At 41.6% G+C, this 25,262-nt stretch overlaps 1 protein-coding gene across 1 annotated transcript in view; it reads right to left on the bottom strand.

The window, feature by feature from the left end:
- The window catches only part of myo10 (myosin X), a 264,485-nt gene that overhangs the window by 89,408 nt on the left and 149,815 nt on the right, over positions 1 to 25,262 (bottom strand). Inside the window, exons 3-4 of the mRNA XM_059945625.1 lie at positions 21,666 to 21,824; positions 13,879 to 14,066 (exon numbers count right to left, since the gene is read on the bottom strand). Coding sequence (XP_059801608.1) covers positions 13,879 to 14,066; positions 21,666 to 21,824 — 347 coding nt within the window. The remainder of the gene's footprint in view (positions 1 to 13,878; positions 14,067 to 21,665; positions 21,825 to 25,262) is intronic.

The raw sequence follows: 25,262 nt of genomic DNA, 5'->3' as shown, positions 1-25,262 counted from the left end.
CATTTGGTCAAGTCTTAATGACTTCAGATTAATAAAGTATCAGCTTTAACAACTACCTTGTAACTTTAACCAAAAACGAAGGAAAAGTTCGAAGTAAATTTATTATCAAAGTACATATACAGTACACCACCATATAGAACCTTGAAATTCATTTTCTTGCAGCAGCATCTCTACTTTCTGCGAAGGCTGAGGAAAGTCCATCTCCCACCCCCCCCCCCCCCCCATCCTCATCACATTCTACAGGGGTTGTATTGAGAGCATCCTGAGCAGCTGCATCACTGCCTGGTTCAGAAATTGCACCACCTCAGATCGCAAGACCCTGCAGCGGATAGTGAGGTCAGCTGAGAAGATCATCGGGGTCTCTCTTCCCACCATTACAGACATTTACACTACACGCTGCATCCAGAAAGCAAACAGCATTATGAAGGACCCCATGCACCCCTCATACAAACTCTTCTCCCTCCTGCCGTCTGGGAAAAGGCACCGAAGCAGTCAGGCTCTCACGACCAGACTTTGTAACAGTTTCTTCCCCCAAGCCATCAGACTCCTCAATACCCAGAGCTTGGACTGACACCAACTTTCTGCCCTCTACTGTGCCTATTGTCTTGTTTATTATTTATTGCAATGCCTGCACTGTTTTGTGCACTTTATGCAGTCCTGGACAGGTCTGTAGACTAGTGTAGTTTTTTTCTGTGTTGTTTTCACATAGTTCAGTGTAGTTTTTGTACTGTTCATGTAGCACCATGGTCGTGAAAAATGTTGCCCCATTTTTACTGTGTACTGCACCAGCAGTTATTGTCGAAATGACAATAAAAAGTGACTCGACTTGGCATTCTCAATAACCATAATAGAATCAATAAACGACCGTGCCAACAGGATGAACAAACAGTGTGCAAAAGACAACAAACTGTAATTAAAAAAGGGAAAAAGGAAATTAAAAATAATAATAAACAAACAATAAATAGCGAGAACATGAGATGAAGAGTCATTGAAAGAAAGTATATAGTTTGTGGGAACAGTTCAGTAATGGGACAAGTAAAGTTGAGTGAAGTTATCTCTTCTGGTTCAAGAGCCTGATGGTAATAACTGTTCCTCAACATGGTGATGAGTCCTGGGGCTCTGGTGTCTTCTTGCTGCTGTTGCCATCAGGAAGAAGAGAGCATGACTGGATGGTGGATGCTGGACAATGGATGCTGCTCTCCTGCGTAAAAGCTCCATGTCGATGTGCTCAGTTGGTGGGAGGGCTTTACCCGTGATGCACTGAGCCTATTCACTACTTTCACTTATTTATGGATTTTTCGTTCAGGAGTATTGGTGTTTCTATATGATGCAACCAGTCAATATACTCTCCACCATACATCTACAGAAGCCTGTCATGGTTTAGATTCGGCATGGCACCTTCACAAACATCTAAGGAAGTAGGGGCACTGCTGTACTTTCTTTGTAATTGTACTTGTGGTGGGCCCAAGGACAGGTCCTGTGAAATGATAACAGTGAGGAATTTAAAATTGCTGACCCTCTACACCTCTGGATAGCCCAATAAGGACTGACTCCTGGACCTCTGGTATCCACCTCCTGAAGTCAATAATCAGCTCCTTGGTCTTGCTGACATCGAGAGGTTGTTGATGTGGTAGCACTCTGCTAGACTTTCAATCGCCACCTTTGATTTGGCCTATGACACTGCAAACAATTATGGGATTGGAGCTGTGCTTAGCACACCGTCATAAGTGTAAAGTGAGCAGAGCAGGGGGCTAAGCACTTAACCTTGTGGTGCACCTACACTGATGGGGATCATGGAGGAGATATTGTTGCCAATCTGAACTGCCTGGGGTCTGCAAGAGATCAAAGATCCAATTGCATGAGGTATTGGGGCCAAAGTCTTGAAGCTTATTGATTAATTTTGAGGGGATGACGGTGTTGAATGCCAAGCAGTAGTAAAAAAATAAGAGCATCCTGATGTACCAATCTTTGCTGTTCAGATGTTCCAGGGTTGAGCGAAGAGCTAATATGATGGCATCTGCTGTGTACCTGTTGTGAGGGTAGCCAAACTGGAGTGGATCCAATTCACTTCTCAGGCAGCAGTAAATTTGCTTCACCATCCTCTCCAAACACTTCGTCACTGTGCTACTGGATGATGGTCATTGAAGTGGTTACCACATTCTTCTTAAGCACTAGTATAGCTGAGGCCTGCTCGAAGCAGATAGGTACCTCAGAATGTGAAGTTCTCAGTGAACACCAGATAATCAGCATAGATCTTTAGCACTTGGCCAGTTACCCCAGCTGCACCGGATATGCTTTCTGTGAGTTCACCCTACTCTCATGTCAGCCTCAGAGACTGAAATTACGAGACCATTGGGGGCTGTGGGAGCTTCTGATGTTTTGATGGTCAAAGCAAGCATAGAAGGCATTGAGCTTATCTGGAGGTAGAGCCCTGTTGGTACCCATGTCACTTGACTATACTCTGTAAGAAGCGATAATATTCATAGCAGTCAAACGTCCTTCATTGATTGAAGTTTAATCTGCTAACACTTTACCCGTGAGATGGCTTTCCGGATATCATATCTGGACCTCTTGCAACTTTCTTGGTCACCAGACTCGAGTGCTTTCGATCTGGCCCTCAGCAGATTGTGGATCACATGGTTCATCCAGGGCTTCTGGTTGGGGAAAGCTCGGAATGAACTTGTAAGGACCTACTCATCCATGATTGCTTTATACAGTCCATGACAACAGCAGTGTATTCATTCAGATCCACAAATCAGTCCACTGAGCTTAGCCACTCTTCTGCCACACCTGACCACCTCTTTGTTACCCTAATCTCTAGAGTCTTGTTCTTCAGCCTCTGCCTGTGTAGTATAGCTAAATGATCAGATGTCCTGAAATGCGGTGTGGGCAGGGAAAGGGAGGTATTCCTCATTAGTACAACACTTGGGACCCCTGATGCTATACTAGACCACTGATAATTGGGCAAGGATTTCTTCAAACAAGCCTGACTGAAATTCCCAACTATGATATGAAATGCGAGGTGGACTGTTTCCTGGGGTTTGTGAAAAGAATTTATATCTGATTTTCTTCAGCAGCAAACGTGCACTTCACCTTCTGATAGGTAACTGAATGGTCTCTGCTAATTACATTAACTCTCATATCATCACTTCTTCCTTTCTTCATATCATTAGGACTTTCCTGCCACCCCTCACAATGGAAAATTTTGTTTAAAACGGCTCCGGGTACTGATTTAGGCAAAGGACAACATGTGTTTAAGGGATGCTCATTGTTATGAAAATTATTCCGTACACAGATTTGAACAAAATTGATTGTTTGTGGCATTTGATTTCATTTGCACTAAGGAATATAGGGGTCATCTATTAAAATGTTTTCCAAATAATCTTAACTGTAAAAAAAAATGTTTCCAATTTCCCAAATGACCTTCCTAGATTCAGTGAATCTTTCATTGCCCAAGGAACAAGAAAGGATAGGGAGGGGTGAAATTAACTTACCATCTTGACTATGGACCCTCACCCTCAAGTTTTTAATTCCATCAGCTAAAGAGAAGCCTTTAGGGCCTTGACCTAAAGGTCTATTAGGTATTTGTCTATCAAATATTTATACTATTTAAGGCAGATGTTCCCAGCCTAGGGTCCATGGTTAATGGTAGGTGCCCATGGCACAAAGAAGGTTGGGAACCCCTGAGTTGAGGTCTTTTGAGAGTCCAGGAGGGGAAATGACCACATTCTTTAACTAAGTAATAGCACAAGAGCTTCTTTGTATGTGGACAGACTGGGTTTCTGAATTGTGTACCACAACCCTGGTGGAAGATATGCAGAAACCAAGAGAAACAGAGTAGATGTGATTTTTCCGTTAGATCCCGTGCCTCTTCAAGTTCCACAAGAAAATTAGGAGAATCCTTACAGACTCCCACAGATTCAGTGGAGATTAATTTTACATTAAAGACATTTCTTTAACTATCCAGATTATGGATCTATATAGTTCTGTGGTAGTCCTAAAGCAACTCACAGCAACGTAACTGTCCAGTTGAAGTGAGATACAATTACTACATTTCAGAGGCATTTAGACAGTGTAATAGGCAAGGCAGGGAAGGATACAGCCCTAACTCCAGAAATTCTGGATTTAGTATAGAAGAGCAAAGAGATATGATAGGCTGAAGGTCCATTTCTATGCTATATAACTCTATGACTGAATGACTGATTGGATGGAACAAATACAGAAGCATTGCAGAAAATAACAGAGCCCCAACATTTTCTTTAACGAGACAGGGTTTCAAACAGGACCTTAAAGGTGGCTGAGGGGTGCAGGGCTTTTGGGTAATAACACACAGTTAAAAGAAACTTAGAAGGACATAGTACAAGGAGAAGATAGGAATGGTTATTACACAAGGTCAAGGATGCAAGGGTGCTTTGGCTAGCAGCAGAAGAATTGATGAAGACTGGGAGATTAAAATCAGAATCAAATTTTATATCACTGTTGTGAATGTCAAGAATAGGCCATGGCAGTCTATGAGGGGCTGCTGAAGGAATGATAATTAAAAACTTTAAAAGAGCTAGCACATCCGGAATGAATTAAATTTCAACTTCAAAATGATATGCACTTTGCAAAGTCTGTTCTTTGGCAATAGATTGAAATTTCAACAGTATGTTGTAGCTTTTAATAACATAACCCGTATCTGTAACATAAAATGCAATTATGTTGCAATAACTTTTATTATCTGATGGCACTTCCCCAACCATAGGCAGGCCACTTCAACTAAAGCTGGACACATCACCACCGCAATTTGTATGTTGCTCAGTCGGCATTTCGAAAATGCTTCTGTTCCAAAGTAATTTACGTTTCTTAACCTCATTCTTATCCCCTCATCTACCCTCCCAAAGTCAGAATCATATCTTTTCTAACCACAAAAGAACTCTGCTGGATATGTTAACCACTTTGTAGCAGGCTTTTCTTGTGAAACCAGAGGCTGGGTATTATACATCCAAAGCATTGAATCATACTTGCTTCACGACTTGCGATTGTTAACCCTGAACTTTGAACAGCCCAAAAGACTTAGCTTTTATACAATTTGCCTCCAGATTTACTTTTCTTTAACTTGGAACAGAAAACTCAAATCTATTTTCCATACCGACTTCCTTTCTCTGCTTTGTTTCCACAATGCAGTAAGATTGCCAAAAATAAATAGCCATTTCACATCCTATTTCTAAAAATAATAAATCTTGTTAGGAATGTCTTGGCTTCCTTTGCTTCCAAGTCAGCTCCAAAATGCACTTAGGCAAGTGCTATTAACATGGAAGACAAAGCTACAAAAGACAACTTACAACTCAATGATTCAGGAACAACTTCTTTCCCTCTGCCATCTGATTTCTGAACACAGCCTCACTACTTTTTTTAAATTTCCTATTTTTGCGCTACTTATTTAACTATTTAATATACCCACATATATAGAAACAGACATATTTACTGTAATTCAGTATTTTTCCCTCATCATTATACTGCTGCTGCAAAGTTAACAAATTTCATGACATATGCCAGTGATAATAAACCTGATCCAGAACAGTTTCCAACTGCACCAAACATAATGAACTTCAGTTAAGTTTGCTATCCAACCGTATACATGCATACTGCCAAACATTCCTCCAGATCAAGGTGAACAACACAGCTCATAACTCACACACAACACAAATACTGCCTCAAATAAGTAATAAATAATAGTCTATACTCCAGAACTGTTGGCACCAACCTGGCAGTGCGCTTTGATGCAGCAGCCACTACAGCTCTAACTAACGGTGCAATTGTTTGTCCTTTACAGCTTTCTTATGATCGCAAGACGTTGATGCACGTTAGGTACGCCAAGTACTGCAAGTTGACCTTACAAGTTGGATGGCAGATGAGACCTGCGCATCGTGTTGGCACCTGCAACAGCCACCCAGGAGAGACGCCATTCAAAGTGGTGCGCGAGAAAAGTAGAAGCGAAACAAAGCACTGGTATTTGTGTGAGACTAAAGGTGAAATCCTTCAGGCAGCTCTCGTCTTTCAAACATTCCATTGCTAGCAAATAAACTAGATTACCTGAATCTGAGACTGACAGCAAGGACAACCATGTGCTTACTCTGATGAGAAGTGGCTCTAGGATACCATCCCTGAAGCAGCCATCCAGATAGGTTCCATCTCTTTTCAGGTTGACAGAACGCCCCCAGTGTCAGGCAAGAACCACAGTGGAGGTGTATGTATCTAGGTTAATAAGAACTGGTGTGTGAACACTTTAGTAGTGATGATCCACTGTTCACCTATGGTAGAGCTCTAAATGGTGAAATGCACGGCCTTCTATTTACTGAGTAATTCACTACTATTGTGATTGTGGCTGTATACATCCCCCGTGCTAATGCGAAGGCATCACCACCCCCCAACCCGGCCCATATTCTAACAGCATGTTGACTTCACTACTAGAGGTGAGAACACATCAGACCTGGTTTATAGCAACATCCTTGGTGCATACAAATCTGCTGCTGGTCCCCACATCAGATTCTCTGACTACTTATCTGTTAGGCCAATCCTGCATATCAGACACTGCCTAAACAAGTCAAACCGGTTCAGAAGGAGATAAAGACCTGGCCAGAGGTAGCAACCTCAATGTGACAGGACTGTTTTGAAAACATGAACTGGAGGACGTTCGTGACGATCGCAATGAACATGTGAGATCGGTGACTGGTTACATAAAGAAAACACATCCACGCGAGGGCAAATCAGAAGCCATGGCTGACAGAGAGGGATGCTGCCTTCAAATCAGGGGCAGAGATAAGACAGCTCTCCGGTCAGCAACTACTATGCTTTCCAGTACCATCAGGAAGGCAAAATAGGATTATTCACAGAGAATGTACAGCCATTTCTGTTACACCAGGGAGATGGCAGGGCATTCAGTCCAGAACAGACTAGAAGTCCACCCTAGTAGACAGTGCCATCTTAATTCCTGATGCACTGAATCCCATTTACACATGGATTGATGCACGCAACGATGTGAGAGCAACAACCTTCTAGCTACAGCTGATTTGAGGAAGACCCTAGCTAGGGTCAACCCATGTAAAGCTGTACAGGGCCTGATGACATACCTGGCTGGGTGCTGAGAAACTGTGGAGCCCAATTAACAGACATCTTCAGCATCTCTCTGGAACAGTCCACTATCCCCTCAGCCAGGATGCTGATTATCAACTTCAGCACAGCATTTAGCACTATTATCGTCACCCTGAAGCTGATGGGTAAATTGTCCTCATTGGGTCTCAACACCTCTCTCTGGATCCTGGACTTCTGGACAAAAGGACCACAGTCAGTCTGCGTTGGCATCAATGTCTCTATCTCCATTATGCAAAGCACAGGCATTCTCCAGGACTGTGTGCTCAACCCTGCTGTTCATGCTGTTAATGCAAGACTTCAGTGCTAGATCTAGATCAAACCGAATCAGCAACGACAACAGTGGTTGGCCTCATCAACAACATCAAGACAGTGGACAGAGAGCAGGTAAAGTGGCTCAACGTGGACAAGCCAAAGAGATGATGTAAACTTTAGGAAGGTGCAGGCAGACCACTTCTCGCTTTACATACAGGACTCCCCACGGAGAGGGTTAGGAGCACCAAGTTTCTGGGAGTGCACTTAATGGACGATCTCAGCAGGTCCCTCAATGCCACTTCTTTAGTCGAGAAAGCACAGCAGCGTCTCCACTTCCTGCGGAGTCTGAGGCGTGTGAACCATCTCCCCCGCCATTTTAACCAATTTTTACAGGAGTATCACCGTGAGTGTCCCAACCAGCTGCATCATTATCTGGTACAGGAAATGCAAGATATCTGACTGCAAGTCTCTACAAAGGAATGCAAAGATCATCAAGAGGATCATCAGGGTCTCTCCACCCACAAGAGGCATTTATCAGGAGCACAGCCTATGCAGGGCCATTAGCATTGTCAATGATCCCTCCCAAATGTCCAACAATTTCTTTAACCCCTCCTATCAGGTAGGAGGTACCGTAGCATTAGAACAAGAACTGTTAGAATGGGAAACAGTTTCTTCCCCTAGGTCGCAAGACTACATAAGACTACTGAACTCCTTGCCTCCACCCAGGTCTCATCACGTAAGCAGCACCAGAAGTGTCATATTGTTTACTTTTTAAACTTGCATTATATACATACTTGATTTGTTAATTTGTGGTAATGTTACTTTGTGTGATGTATGGATTATATCCACCATGGTCCAGAGCAGTGTTGTTTCATTTGGTGGAATACACTATAAAGTTGAATGACAATAAATGAACTTGAAAAGATTAATTCAGAAACAATAGAACAGAAAAAATGGAAGAATGAGAAGACCACTCAGCCCCACATCCCTGCTGTCTTGTGCTGTTCAATTAGGTCATTTCCCTCAACAAACTCCAATTCCCTTAAAATCCAAAAACCTTTTGATCACTGATTTGAATACACTGTGATTGAGCCTCTGCTGTCACTTCTGTAGAGAATTCCAAAATTCACCCCACCTTCTGGGACGCATGATCTCTTCTTGTCTCTGTCCTGAATGGCCATCCCATTGCTACAAGATTGTAAACCTGGCTCTGGACAAGGGTCATCTACCTCTGCAAACATTTTGCATGTTTCAATGAAGTCATGCTTCAAGCAACAAACAGTCTGCTGGTGGAACTTGTTGGGTTGAACAGCACCTGTGAGGAAAGGAATTGTAAGTATTTTAGATCAAAATCAGGGCTTTGATCCAAAATACTGATTTGCTGCTCCATATTCCAGAATCAGTAATCTCTCATGTCACCAGATCTCAAAACCCACTTCAATGAAAACTATATATTCTATTCAACTGTTTCACACACTTCCAGCTCCGTATTTGACAAAAATACTTTTCTCAATAGTTATTATAAATAAATGCAAGGTCATGTTTTATTGCCAGTGACAGCTATCGACTACTGCCTGCAAGTATTACCAGTACATCAGATGCAGGTTCTCAGCTCCCTCAACAATGGCCCCAATTGGGATGTTAGCTTTTAAGGTCTAGGCTGGCAGAAGATCAGGACTCCTGAATGCTGGCTGAAGCCCCTCACTCAAACACATATGCAGACCTGGCCCCTGGCTACCTTTGTCCAGTCATGTCAATATACTCCATTGCCATCAAAAGAGCTTTCAGCATTTTCCAAGCAGCTTGCTGTTGTTTCTCTCTCCTTCCCTAAGCAATAGGGTTACTTCTGCCACTCCCCATGCTGCAGGAAAGGTCCTTGAATGCAGGCAAATTATCTCATCCGCTGGTATAGGTAGGCATCAAAGTTGGCATGAACAATGTGGGCTATGAGGGCTCTTTATTATGTTATATAATTGTATGAATTGCACACCCAATATTATCACACTGGGCAACTGTAGGTAGCTTAATGGGGAACTTTGGTGCTGGAAGGAGCTTCCTGGGCCAGGTGCTTCTCCTAACTCTGCTTCCTTTAAGATACTAGCCTACTCAGCCATCGTTACTGAGCATCCTTTCCAAGGAGAAAGGCGGTTGCAAGGTAAGAAGGTCATGTCATTGCTAATGAATCAGAAGGGCTCTGATCAGTAGACTGTGCACTCTTACAGCCAAGCTCCTCCACGCTGAGACTGCAGTGGATATGGAAGGAAGGACAGTGATTGCAGAAATAAATGCTGGGACGATAATCTTGATATAACATTTAAAAAAAATAAACATTTTAAAATCTCCTTCACTGACTTGATGTCTTTCAATTCAGTCAATGCAATGTGGTGTTGGAGAGTTCTAGGGATGTTATTATGTTAGTTGAAGGGGTCACATTGACCCATGACATGGCAGGATGCAGAGGTATCAAGATCATTGTCTAATGACTCCTGCCTGCAGCACATGATTATGGGTCTTTGACAAAAACTGAATCAGCCTTGATTAACCTGCCTGACACTAATTATTTAAGTTCATACATGGTTTAGCCAGTTTGGGGGAGGTAACAGAGGGACTCTAACAAACAGATAAACATGAACCAGCCAATAGCCAATGGACTAAAACTCAAGCAGAACTCCTTTTGAAAATTAAATACGCTATCAAATTGTTCCAAGTAATTGACTTTACATTGAGTCAGGGCCAACAATAATCATATTTTGATATAATTAAAATCCTTTCCCAGTGTTTATCATGCTTCTCTTCCTCTGACTTACTGTGGTGAACCACCCTGACTCTGGCAAGCAATTCTGTTGACAATTGCATCCAGTTCTTGTCACCCCTTTATAAAAATGATGTGGAGGCTTGGGGGGGGGGGGGGGTGGGGGGATGCAGAAGAGGTTCACCTGTAATAGACGGCATATGCTACAAAGATAGTTTGGACAAACTTGATTTGTTTTCCTTAGAGCTTCAGAGGCCAAGGGAAGATCTGATTGAAAATTATAAGATTATGGGAGGCATATGTAGAGGGCAGTATCTCTTTCCCAGGGTTAAAGTGCTTAATACTAGTGGGCATGCATGTATAGTGAGAGGGGCAAGTTCACAGGAGATGTGTGGAGCAGGTCTCTTTTGCACACAGTGCTGGGTGATTGGAATGTGCTAGCAGGTGGAGGCAGATATGCTTTTAAATCCTATCAATTAATTAATTAATTAATTTTTAAAGAGAATTACATAACATGAATAGAGTATTAGAATAGTGAAAAATTAATATTGGCCCTCCCCCTCTTAGACCCCTACCTGAAAAAAAAAGAAAAGAAAAAAAAAGAAAAAAGAAAGAAAAAAGATAGAAAGAAAAATTGCCTGGATATCGGAGGATCCTCACATGCTCCATGGAGTTCAAAATAACTTCAGTTTTTATTTTCGCCAAATAACTTATAATTTTATCTTCAAAGGACCTATATATTTAATCCTATCTTTTGTAGATAGGGGTGCCAAATTTTCAAAAATATATCATATTCATTTCTTAAATTATAAGTAATTTTTCAAGTGGAATGCAGCTATATATTTCATTATTCCAATGATCCATAGTTAAATATGAATCTGATTTCCAAGTAACTGCAATAGCTTTTTTGGCTACTGCCAATACAATTTTTATAATTTTTTTCTGGTATTTATTCAATTTAGGTTTCGGTATTATCCCTGCAGATATGTTTAAGTTCTTAGGTGGGCACATGAATGTGCAGAGAATGAAGAAATGTAAACATTGCTAATGTAGAAGGGATTAGCTTGTTTAAATGTGTAATTGTTAGTTGAATTAATTTAGCACGGCATGGTTGGCTGAAGTATCTGTTCCTGTGCTGTACAGCTCTACGTGCTGATCCATCGTTTGTGGCTTGATTGAGATGGTACAATTATGTGAACATTTTCAAGTAAACCAGAAACTGAGAAGGATTGGTTTACATAAAATGCAGTTTCCTTATTCCTTTTCATTAATTGTTTAGGTAGGCATATGCAGTAATGTCCCAGACTGAAGTTATAAAGGTAGTTTTGCAGAGATGTGAAGAGGAATTGGGAGAGGGGTGGATATTAGTGACATTGACAGGGACTTGGGATCAGAGCAACAAGGTAGAGTGGAGGAGATGTGGTTGAGCCATGTCAGGGTGTGAGTGCACAGCCAGCATGAAAAGTGACTGAGAGATCCGTCACTGGTACAGAAGGAGCTGGTTAAAAGAAGTCTCAGAAAGATTGCAAGGATGAGATTTTGGGCGAGGAAGGTTGTGGATACATAGTAATTGGTAGAGTGCAGAAGCAGGGGATGTTCAGGTATACACTGTTGAGGTATTTGTATCACCTTTGATGAGGAGTCAAGAAGAGGGAAGAGTAAGAATGTGAAATTTCATCCCTTCCCAATTACTTGCAGACATAAGAAATTTTACAGCAATGTCCTTGGGGAACAGTGTTGAGCATTTGAATTTAGTTGTTCAAAGCAACATTTCCAATTCAGCTCCAGGAAAGTACAAATTCCTAGCCTCAACTCCAGGCAAACGCTTTCTACATAAAAAAAGGAGAAAAACCAAACACTGAAAGCAGAACAAAAAATGTTGAAAATGAAGTAAACAGAAATGATGTCTATAAATGGGAAAGGCAGGAGATGAAATGGCTTTTACCAGGCCTTAGACAGGTGGCTTTGTAGATATAAACATATTGTGCCAATAAATAAAGATAAACACAGACACGCAAGGCTAAGGAATCAAATACCCACAAGGAATTACATTAAAATTACATTGTGAACATAGTTCAAAGAAAATGCTGATAATGAACTACACTTATTAATATCTCTTCAAGTTTAAAAAACAGGATTTTGAAAGCATGTTGCTCTATCTAATCTCCTGGAAGTGAATACACTAATGTCAAGATTTACTTCCTAAGATAAACTGCACAGCATAAATAAACAGGATGCACTTAAATTAATAGATTATGGAAACAATTACTTCTTGCATGGCAGTAATTAACGAGAAATGCTTCTAGATTTTCTAGATTATGTGACAATGGACAGCAGTTATTTTCAACGAAGTATTTATACTTTTGTTTATTTTCTTTCTTTTTTTTACTTACAACCATTTATTGCATTGAATAATTTTCTACAAGATTACCTCATCTACAGAAACTATTGTGAATACAAGATATCCACCAATTTTCTTGAGGTGCCATAGCAGGATTTAAAACCCACTCATCACTTGAGCCACCAAGTACAATGAAACCCACAGAAATCTTGAATATGCAAAGATGGGGCAGGGGGGGGTGGTAAAGATGAAAGAGACTGAAGATGCTGGAATTTGGAACAATGAGCAGAGTGCTAGAAAGTGGCTGGAGGTCAAAGTTGACATTTTGGGTTAAGACCCTGTACGAGATGTGAATGTGACGAAGGAAGACTCACCTGTCCATTTCTCCCATCCCCTAAACCAGTGGTCCCCAACCACCGGGCCGCAAAGCATGTGCTACCGGGCCACAAGGTAATGATATGATTTGGCGACATGAAACTATAAGAGTCAGCTGCACTTTTCCTCATTCCCTGTCATGCCCACTGTTGAACTTGAACGTACATGAGTCATTACCCACGCTCTAAACCTACCTGGTCCATCTGCCCATCAGCACCTCTCCACCTACCATCCCATTCTGTCTTGTTAAACTATAGATTGCCAATCTTTCCTCATCCCTCTCACTTTTGATGCAGAATTTTAGTCTAAAATATCAATGTACTTCTTTTGCTGCTGATTGGCCGTGAGTTCTGCCAGTGCTCTGCTTCGTAGAAGAGAGGACGGGAAAAACTAAGAGGGTCAATCAGAAAGGTGTGATTTCTAAGAATTAACATAACTTCTGATGGGCTCTGATGGTCATCAGTAATTGCTCAAGCTCTCTCTACTTGGAATATGTCCTTCTAAATGTTCTTGATATCTATCCCCCTCTTTAAAAATTAACCATAGGCATGTTGCCACAGATCACTGAGAAAAATAAAACTCTTGTCATATTGTTGCAAATCAAGTTCCCCATTAAAAAGAGATTACATCTACATTTAACTAAGTACTATTATAAGGCTGGTGGTGTAGTGGCATCAGCACTGGACTTCAAGGCAGATGGTCCTGAGTTCAAACCCAGCCGGGGTCTCAGCAGCAGCGGTATCTGCATGAAAAAAGGTCTGGCAACCTACATCCCTATTTTGTCATGAAAACCCTAAGGACTCTGTGGTCCATGAGGTCACGAAGAGTTGGACTCCACTAAACGATTGAACAACAGCAACAACAAATAAGAATGTCGATACAAAACCTTTATGTGCACCAATGTAAGAAATACAGAAGTTAAAGATTTTAATGGACACACCTGGGGTACATTTCCACCCCAGTAATTTGAACAACCGAATTTCTATTTGAAAGGCGAGTTCATGCTGAAATAAGGAGATTTTACCTGATGAGGACACATTGATTGTCATCACGTTTCCAAAGGCAGTGGTAACATTCATTTGCAACAGCAAAAATATGAGGTGCAATTTCGCCCAGTTGATGCTTGCTGTATTGCTCCATTGTGATTTTATCATAAAGTCCAGGAATTGGCTTATATGGATTCACTGACACCAAAATGGAGCCAACAAAGGTCTGGAAATTAATCAAAACAAAACCATTAACTTCTGTTCCACCTTTTAGATTACTTACAATGCTTAACTATGACAATAATAATAATATTATAGGTGAGCACATTGTTTCAGATGAAATTAAGAGTGTGAATAAATGGAAGTCACACTGAACAGTATCCATGTGGGAGCCAATAGGGATAAGTGAGATGAACTACTTGTTTGTCATTTTCAGAGTTCACAGAATTTTTGGGACAGTTCCTATCACTTGCTAATATGCCCTCCACAATATGTACCCGAACATTTACAAACCCATTAAGTTATCGAACAGTGTTTAAAAATGCCAGAGGAAATATTAAGACATCGAGTAGCTTAAAAACATGTTTTATAAATAATGAAGGATGATCAATGTTTCAGAACTGAAAAGCACTGGACTGGAGGTTTCTTCACAAGATGCTGAGGTGGAGTGGAAACAGGCAGCAAGAACATAGGGAGAAAATATTAGATGTGGGTCTAGATTGGATCAGACTTGTCTGCACAGGAAGTGATGTAGGAACTGTAACAAAATATAAATTATCTAATTAATAATTAGCTCACCCAAAATTTGCAGATGCACAGACATTCTGTTCAGTCATAACTAATGCTATACTGCTCAAAACAGATTTCATCTCCTCCACAACCAGCATCAAAATGCTGGAGAAACTCAGCAAGTCAGGCAGCATCAATGCAGGGGATTAACATTTGATGTTTTGGGTCAAGACCCTTCATGAGGACTCATCTTCATCTTGCTCAATGTTTCCAGCAACTGTAGAATCTCGTGTTTATGATTCATCTTCAGCAAGCAATATTTAATTAAAGAATGTGAAAAATGTGGTATGGGGAAAAGCTTGAATTCTTGTATTATTTATACTTGACTTTTTGGCAACAACAGAATTTATTGCTCATTTTTAATTACTTCAGAGAATTCCGTGGTGAACCATCTTCTTGAACAGTTGTGGTCTATGGTATTGAAAATACTTGCTTAGGAGATTTGGTTAAAATGCCCCAGGATTTTGACCTAGTCATGAAGAGGGAATGCCTTCACAAGTGCATTTAGATGTGCCATATGGGTTTAACTTTCAGTGAAAATGGCCTTGGAGCAGGATTTAAATATCTTCTTATCTGAGGAGAGCTGGGATTCAGTTCTCAAATCGGTTAACTCAACCTCTCTTTGTGCTCGCCACTGCCTTTTACAGTTTAAAGTTGTTCATAGAGCCCATATGTCTAAATCTAAACTATCTCGATTCTACCCTAGCGTTAGTCCGCTCTGTGATAAATGCAAGAGGGGCGTGGCTTCTCTCAGCCATATGTACTGGTTCTGTCCTAGCTTGGAGAAATTCTGGAAAGATGTCTTCACTACGTTATCGTGTATTCTGAATCAGCACCTAGAACCAAACTCCTTAATTGCTCTGTTTGGTTTTTGGGGCGAGACAGATTTATGTCTGGGTCCAACCAAATGCCGAATATTATCCTTTGCCTCTCTCCTGGCTAGACGCTTGATCCTCCTCAGATGGAGAGATGTTGCCCCGCCCACTCATGCTCAATGGCTTAACGACATCATGGCCTGTTTGGACCTTGAAAAAATTCATTATTCAGTTCTCAATTCAGATCTAATGTTCCATAAGGTCTGGGGACCTTTTATCGAGTACTTTCATAACCTTCCTCTTGACTAGGGTTTTTTTTCTTTTTGGTCCCTTGCTTTCAGCTCCTTTTTTTTTCTGGTAGAAAGCATTATTATCCTCTGTTGCTGAGTGTATTCACAGTCTGGGAGCTTGGCTGTCCTGACTTATACTCTCTATATTGTGTTGTGGTTGGTCTGGAGTTGCTGTTGTTTTCTCTTGTGTTGTGGGGCTTGGGGAGGACACGAAGCTACTTGTCTTTAATTCAGGTGCTTTTTTTTACTAAATTCTCTTCCTTTGTAGTATATTGTTATTGTATGCTTAATTTTGCACTGTTTTAATGTTCCTCATTGGGATTTGGGGTTTTTAATTTGTAAAATGTTTTGAAAAACTAATTAAAAAATTAAAAAAAACTTACAGTGAAGTACGCTTGAACTATTTACGTGCCTTTGAAGGCTCAGGCCTGTGACAACTGCTGCAAAGGAGGCACACCACACAACACTTGTCCAACTGGACAACAATATGAACGTGCACTTAGATATAGAGAAAACAGAGGATTATTCTAAAAAATGTAATACAGTTTCCACACCAGACAACCTAGAGGGGAACTGCAGGATGGTGAATGTTTAGGATAACAAGTGGCTCCATAATCACAAGCTGCTGTACCCTGGATAGCACTGAGCCTGATCACAAGATACTCAATGTATCGTGTACATTGTACAAAAGGATGTGAAGGAACTCAGTGGGTCAGGAAGCATCCATAGAGAGAAATGGACAGCTGATATCTCGAAAAAGTGAGGCCCTTCTTTTGCACTGATGGCACTATACATTGCGCGCACTAACCTAATTCACTGTGCTTTCCGTTCATTGTATGCCCCAAGTAGACAATAGACAATAGGTGCAGAAGTAGACCATTCAGCCCTTCAAGCTGCCAGTCCCCCAACCTGGCATGCATTTTGAAAAGTAACAAATATTAATAAGCTCATTAAACACTTGTGCCTGGTTAAACTGGAGAAAAGGATCTTTGGATTTAAAAGAATTAGCTCAATTAAAGTAGTTCTGGACATCTGCTGTTAGAACACGATGTTTTAAATTAAAGTGAGAAGCACCGAACTCCCCAAAAGATTACATAGCAAAATACCACCAAGGGAGGTACAGTGCACGTCAAAAATTAGCTCCAGAATTGCTACTGTTATCGACTTTGAAACCCTTGTTCAACACTAGTACAAAAGGCAGAACAATTCAAAATAGTTGGTTATTAAGGCTTCAGGCAGATGGATGCAATAACTATCATATGGCAAGCTTGGGACTGCAGAATGTCAACAACATAAATGTTGAGAGGCAGCCAAGAATAAATTATGCACCCTGCCTTCTTCTGTGAAGCCGGGTCTGCATTCTTACACAAGGCTATAATGACGACTTTGTTACCATCGTTTTTAAATACAAGACTCCCTCTGGGTTACAAAGGTGGATAAAGGAAGCTAAAGAATGCACACTATTTACAAATACTGTATTTCTCAAATTCTGAGTTACTGTAAATATGAGTTAACACAGATTATGTTTTATGTTTAAAGGAGTTTGTTAAGTTGTTTGACAATTGTGTGTCCATTTTCTTTTTTTTTGCCTCTTGCTGTGTTATGACTGTAGGGAACATTCCAATTATCTGCCCAAAGTGGCCATTCTAAAACAAGGAACACAGAAATCAAACATCTCTAGCCTCTTTAACAGGGCAGTGTTAACTGCCCACGTGTCACCCTCATCCGCTGTTCCAAAAGTATCACTTCAAATGTGAGCATCACACAACAGTCAAACTCCAGAGTTACACCTCCAACACGAGGTCCCTAAGCAACTTACACCTTGAATCTTCGCACTTGCTATAGTTTGTCCAGTGGCATTGGGGGGGGGGGGGGGAATTTGGGGTGTTCCTTTAGGGAAAGGCCGATATTAAATACACAGACAAGTAGAAATCTTGTGTGTGTTGAATTCTCAGTAACAATTTGTACACTTTGTATAATTCCAAGATTTAGTTGACCCAAGAAGTTAACAAAATTGGATAAGTACTGTCATCAACAGACAATTTAAAGTACACTGTATACTCCATGAGGTGTTGAGTTTCTTAATATTGCGATTTCTAAAATACTTCTTACATTTAACTTACTTCTAGACTTTCTGATAGGCAGGTTCGCAAAGTGCAAAACTTCTGAGGAATGCAATGGAAAGAGAGAGTGATGAAGTGGTAATAGTAGTGCTTTCAATTATGGGGATAAATATAGGGCAACTACATTGTAACCAAGTGCCTCAGAACTGGTAACAATAAAGCACTTAAGATACATTCATACCAGATCTTTATTGCACAACCTTGACAATGCAAGATAGGAGACCATCACTGGACAACTTTAAGCAGCATCCAAACAAGCACTTGAATCACTAAGGCAGGGTAGATCAAATGTTGGTAAATGAGACTAACTAATGATGGTCAGCATAGTCATGCTGGGCCAGTGGGCCAGTTTCTGTGCTGTGTGACTGTACATCTCCAAACATGTGCAATTAAAATTATTTAAAATATAATGGATTTCTATCTAATCAGTTGTCACTCTTAATTGCATGAAACTTTAATGCTTTGATTAAAATATTGAAATCAAGTCAGATTAGTTAAACTGGGGTGCTTCTTTGGCAAGCAGCTCTGCACTATTTGCCACAAGCAGGATTTCCCAGCGGCCAAACATTTTAATTCTAATTTGCATTCTGAAGTGTTGATCTATGGCCTCCTCTTGTGCCAAGTTCAGGCCACCCTCTGGGTGGAGGAGCCACACCTTGTATTCCATCTGTCTGGGTACCCTGATGGCACAAATATCAATTTCCCCTTCTGGTGGACAAATTCTCCCTTCCCCTACGCCCTTCCTCTATTCCCCACTCTGGCTTTTCACTTCTTCTCACCTACCTAATACTTTCCCCGGATTCCTTTCCCCTTCCCTTTCCCCTATTGTCCACACTCCTCTCCTATCAGATTCTTTCTTCTCAAGTCCTTGACCTCCACCTATCACCTTCCAGCTTGCCTATTTCACCTCCTCCCCCCACCTTTATATTCTGACATCTTCTCTCTTCCTTCTCAGTCCTGAAGAAGGGTCTCCACTTGAGAAGTCAACTGTTTACTCATTTCCATGGATGCTGTCTGGCCTGCTGAGATCCTCTGGCATTTTGTGTGTTGCTTTGGATTTCCAGTGCCTGCAGGCTTTCTCATGGTGTTTAAATCCAATCACTACATTTAAAAGCACTCTTTATCTGTGTCTCTTAGATTTACCTTCCGAACAATAATTTTATAAAGGAGGTCAAGATCAGAATTTCTACAACCCAAATTTCTTTAAAGCTGATAAACATTTTAATTATTTAAACCTGGGAACAATAAGCCATCTGAAATTGCCTCACATATTTTTTGAATTAGCTTCTGAGAGACAGAGGCATACATACTGCTTAGAATGAGTGATCACGAACAAGATGTTTTATTATATCAGGTGTGCTCCCAAATTAGTTTGAGATAATAGCCACTAATTGGCCTATTTACTAATGACCCCAAGATGCCAGTAAAATGACTGCAAGCAGATGGGCCCAGTTACTTCAAAGCAATATTCCAATTAGTAGAAGCAAAACAAGCCATCCTCAGCATCTAGTAAAACTTACAGCTACAAAAGAACAAAAGTACATTTATCTTTCCACCAGACCCCTTTGCGGAGGAAGAGCCTCGAGTCATAGTAATATATTAAAAGATATAAGAAGAAATGAAAATTTAAAAAGTACAACAGGATTGGCTGCATCATGATTAAATTACTGGATGAAATTCCAAAGCCCTGGACTAATGATCCAAAGACATTTCAAACCACTCACACCAGATGAGGAACTTAAAAATCTGTCAAATAAACTGGAATTACAACAAAAGGTTCTTTTTAAAGACAATTGTGAACATGAAACAACTGGATTTGGATTGTCAACCAAACACATCTGGTTCACTAATGTCTTTAAGGGAAAAACATCAAGTACTCGAACCCAAACTAGCCCCACAACTATTCAGCTGACTCTCAGCCATATTAGCAAAGGAAACTGGGGGATCAGGAGTTCACCAGATTGATACCAAGTACAAAATGGGATGGATCATTGACACCAACATTATAGGTGCTGCCAACCTGCAAGGTCTTCATTCACAAGTTTTAGGGGATTGGAGACTAAATTGATAGAGCTGCCCCATCAATTGGTCAACACAGACAATGATTTTGTGAAAACAACAATGTTTTTTGATCAGCATCACTGATGCTTCCATCACAATCTCTGGGCACATTCTCTCACGACAAACTCAGTAGTTTGGGGGGGGGGGGGCAGGGTAAACGATGGTTTACGGATAGAGGAGAAGCTCAAGTCTTCAAGACTGAATACACTGAGTACAGAGAAAGTCTTGTGGCGTGGTTTAAAATAGACAAACCTCTCTCTCATTATCACCTGCCACCCTTACTCAGCTGATGAACCACTGCTCCTCCATGTTGAGCAACACTTGGAAGAGACACTTAAAATAGCAATGGGCAGTATGTACTATACATGGGAAATCTGATTGCCCATTATCAGCACAGTCTTGGTAATGCCACTAAACAGGCTCTGTCAGACTGGGTCTGTGGCAGGTTGTAAATAAATCTAATGAGGGATAAATCCACTTGACCTCATTCTTATTATGAGAGAAGTGTTTGTGCATGACAGATTGCTAAGAATGATTTCTATGCGGTGGAGATAAAGTCCAACCCTCAAACATAGGGAAGTAGTTGAGGCAGGTACAATAACTTTTAAAAAGCATGCTACATGGAAGGCAAAGGTTAAGAGGGATATTGGGACTAATTTAGACAGGCATGGGTGAGCTGAGCTGATTTTGTGCTGCATTATTCTGATTCTATTTGCTCAGGGCTCTGGAATTTAACCTACTGAAGGGAGGTGGAATTGAAAAGCAGGGAGGTACATGGCATGTATAGGAAGACAAGTGGACGATTGCCATCTGACCAGAAAGGATGTGTAGATGCCACAGAGGGTGCCAGAAAGATTTTTTAAAAAATCAGAATTGGATAATTGGAGTTGGAGCAAAGGTAGCTGATGAGACCTGGTAGGGGTGTATGAGATTTAAGGGGCAGGCCTAAAGACACAGGTGGGAAAGGAGTTGGAAAGCTTGTTAAATGCACAGGGTAGGAACACAGCCAATCAGGCCATTTGAAAGAATCAAGGTCTTGCAGGACTGCACACCTAATGAACAGGCTTGGACAATGACATAGCCTGTGGGAAGATTGGCTCCTAAAACATCCACACCCTCAGCAATGGCAAGCTGCAAAGACAAGGCTAAACCATTTGCTACCATATTCAGGTTGAACTGAATATCTCATCTTCCTCTGGAGATCCCCACTAGTCTTCAGCCAAGTTGCATCATATAACAGCTAGAAATGGCTAAGCACGCAATACAGCAAAGACAATGGGAGCAAACATCCCACTCGTGGCACTGTATTAGAACTAGCTGCACCTCCAGCCAATCCATCCTGAGACAGTGGTGCGCTAATCAACCATGTGGAATTTTGCCCAGAAATATGGACTCAGTAAAAGCAGCATCAATCTGTTAACCACACCGTCCGCTCAGGTGCAACTTCTATCCAGTAGCTTCTACAGTTTATATTCATCAAGAAATTGACTATTTGTACACATCGTACCTGACTTAAATTTCCTCTCAGTAATCATTTTATCCAACAAATTTTTATTTGTCAAGAAATAAACTAGTCTGGCTTCCAAAAAGATGTTTTTGACAGTGAGAATCTGCAGTACCTTTTCCAAAAGCAGAAATGTGGATTTGTGGCTTTGAATTTACAGGCCACTGATACATGGTTGTCACTGGTATGGAATGGCTCCGACCATTAGTTCTTTTAACAGCAGCACATGATTTTTGAACTTACGTATATACTGTCTTGCTTGTAGCGAATATGCAAGTTATGCATGATTGCACCTTCGTGCAGATCTGCCAGACTTGCCATATCCTCAACACCCTCAATACTGCTTGGATGCATGGCCACCACCTTTTCCCTGGTTAAGGCGTTCAGTTTGTATGTGTACACCTGATTAAAAGAAAAACAAAAAATGTCAGAAACAAATGTGGGCATGTCATGATCCATAACTGCATTCAAAAGTGTCAACGTTTTAGGACTAGGTGCAAGTTAATCTCCCTTTATCAAGAATGCTGAAGAACTGTAATGTCTTCACAAATTTATTAAGGTACAATATACACAGATCAAAAGTCATTGGAGCTCATTTGCAAGATGATTGCAAGCTTCTGCTGCAAATGGAATGTTCCAGTTGGTCAGAGGAAGGAAACAACCCTATCTGGCCTTACCTGTACCGTACTTATTGACCAATATGTTAATCTACATTAAACTAGCTTACCTGCAAATGACCTCTAACTGGGATTCCTTTCCCACTTATCCAATTGGGTTTTAAACACTGAAATGCCTGTCTCTGGCAACATTCCATATACACAGATGCAAGTTCCAAGTTTATTGCTGTCGTAAGCATACACACAGAGGAGGAAAATCCCAAAACATCAGCTTTTTGCAAGAGCAGCTGAGTACGTTGAGATGAGGACAAACACAAGTTAACCACCATTCTCTTATGTGGAAAGACATGACCATTTGTGTGGTACCCTTTAATATTTCCCCTCAGAATTTAACTCTATGCCCTCTAGCTTTGGACACATCATCCTGAGAAAAATACTGCTTATTTACCCTATCTAGTCCGTTAATAATTTAATAAGCTCCTACGACTTCAACCCTCTGTTCCCTGCACTCCAGTGAGAACCATTCCTTCTTCTCCTTGCAACTAAAGCTCTCCATTCCAAGCAACATCCTGGTGAATTTCTCCTTCACACTTTCTCACGCTATCACATTCTTTCTATAGTGTGACCGCAACTACCAGAAGAGACTTAAACTGTAGCCTAACAACACCTTGTACATCTGCAAAGCGACACCCCTGAAGATTAATTTTGTCATATATAACCATATAACAATTACAGCATGGAAACAGACCATCTCGGCCCTTCTAGTCTGTGCTGAATGCTTACTCTCACCTAGTCCCACCTACCTGCACTCAGCCCATAACCCTCTATTCCTTTTCTGTCCATATACCTATCCAATTTTACTTTAAATGACAATATCGAACCTGCCTCTACCACTTCTACTGGAAGCTGATTCCCCACAGCTACCACTCTCTGAGTAAAGAAGTTCCACCTCATGTTACCCCTAAACTTTTGCCCCCTAACTCTCAACTCATGTCCTCTTGTTTGAATCTCCCCTACTCTCAATGGAAAAAGCCTATCCATGTCAACTCTATCTATCCCCCTCATAATTTTAAATACCTCTATCAAGTCCCCCCTCAAACTTCTACGCTCCAAAGAATAAAGACCCAACTTGTTCAACCTTTCTCTGTAACTTAGGTGCTGAAACAGAGGTGACATTCTAGTAAATCTCCTCTGTACTCTCTCTATTTTGTTGACATTTTTCTTATAATTCGGTGTCAATATGTACATTGAAACTGTGAAACATGCTGTTTGTGTCAAATCAAGTCAGTGAGGATTGTGCTGGGTGCAGCCCACCATGCTTCTGGCACCAACGAATTTGACACTGTGGCTCCTGCCCATCCCCCACATAATTCATCTGCTGTCAGCCCCCAACCAACACATACTCCACTTTCCCCTCCTACTCCTCTTCACAGCCCCCCACCCTGCAGGCTCAGATGGTATCAGCCCCAGGGTGCTCAAAGCCTGTGCCCCCCCCAGCTACGTGGAGTACTTCACCATGTCTTCAACCTGAGCCTGAGTCTCCAGAGGGTTCCTGTGCTGTGGAAGATGTCCTGCCTCGTTCCTGTACCGAAGACGTCGCGCCCCAGCGGCTCCAATGATGACAGACAGGTGGCATTGACCTCCCACATCACAAAGACCTTGGAGAGACTTGTTCTAGAGAAGCTCCGGCCTATGGTTAGGCCACACTTAGACCCTCTCCAGTTCACCTATCAGCCCCGACTAGGAGTTGAGGATGCCATCGTCTACCTGGACAAGCCGGTGAGCACTGTGAGGATCATGCTTTTTGACTTCTCCAGTGCGTTCAACACCATCCGCCCTGCTCTGCTGGGTGAGAAGCTGACAGTAATGCAGGTGGATGCTTCCCTGGTGTCATGGATTATTGATTACCTGACTGGCAGACCACAGTACGTGCGCTTGCAACACTGTGTGTCAGACAGAGTGGTCATCAGCACTGGGGCTCCGCAGGGGACTGTCCTGTCCCTCTTTCTCTTCACCATCTACACCTCGGACTTCAACTACTGCACAGAGTCTTGCCATCTTCAGAAGTCTTCCGATGACTTTGTCATAGTTCAATGCATCAGCAAGGGAGGTGAGGCTGAGTACAGGGCTACAGTGCGAAACTTTGTCACATGGTGTGAGCAGAATCATCTGCAGCTTAATGTGAAAAAGACTAAGGAGCTGGTGGTGGACCTGAGGAGGGCTAAGGCACCGGTGACCCCTGTTTCCATCCAAGGGGTCAGTGTGGACATGGTGGAGGATTACAAATACCTGGGGATACGAATTGACAATAAACTGGACTGGTCAAAGAACACTGAGGCTGTCTACAAGAAGGGTCAGAGCCGTCTCTATTTCCTGAGGAGACTGAGGTCCTTTAACATCTGCTAGACGATGCTGAGGATGTTCTACGAGGCGGTGGTGGCCAGTGCTATCATGTTTGCTGTTGTGTGCTGGGGCAGCAGGCTGAGGGTAGCAGACACCAACAGAATCAACAAACTCATTCGTAAGGCCAGTGATAATATGGGGGTGGAACTGGACTCTCTGAAGGTGGTGTCTGAAAAGAGGATGCTGTCCAAGTTGCCTGCCATCTTGGACAATGTCTCCCATCCACTCCATAATGTACTGGTTAGGCACAGGAGTACGTTCAGCCAGAGACTCATTCCACCGAGATGCAACACTGAGCGTCATAGGAAGTCATTCCTACCTGTGGCCATCAAACTTTACAACTCCTCCCTCAGAGTATCAAACACCCTGAGCCAATAGACTGGTCCTGGACTTATTTCCACTTGGCATGATTTTATTATTATTTAATTATTTATGGTTTCATATTGCTATATTTCTTCACTATTCTTGGTGCAGCTGTAATGAAACCCTATTTCCCTCAGGATCAATAAACTCACCTACCCTAACTGTATGGCATTGGGATGTACGAGGAAACTGGAGAGCCCAGGAAAAACCTACGCAGTCAAAGGGAGAATGCACAGACAGTAGCAGGAATTGAACCCTGATCTTACAAGCTGGCACTGTAAAGTGATTAAGCTAACCACAATGATACTGTGCTACCTTATATATAATCTTCTGCCTCTGAAAACAAGCAAACAAAACACCTTCTTCATTACCCTATCCATCTACATCACCAATTTCAGCGAGCTATGAAATTTTACCCAGAGTGTCAGTGGTTTCAAGGGTCTTGTTGTTTAAGTAC

This window comes from Hypanus sabinus, chromosome 20 (genome assembly GCF_030144855.1).
Source record: "Hypanus sabinus isolate sHypSab1 chromosome 20, sHypSab1.hap1, whole genome shotgun sequence".
NCBI lineage: Eukaryota > Metazoa > Chordata > Chondrichthyes > Myliobatiformes > Dasyatidae > Hypanus > Hypanus sabinus.
This window is presented reverse-complemented; position numbering and strand designations above follow the sequence as displayed.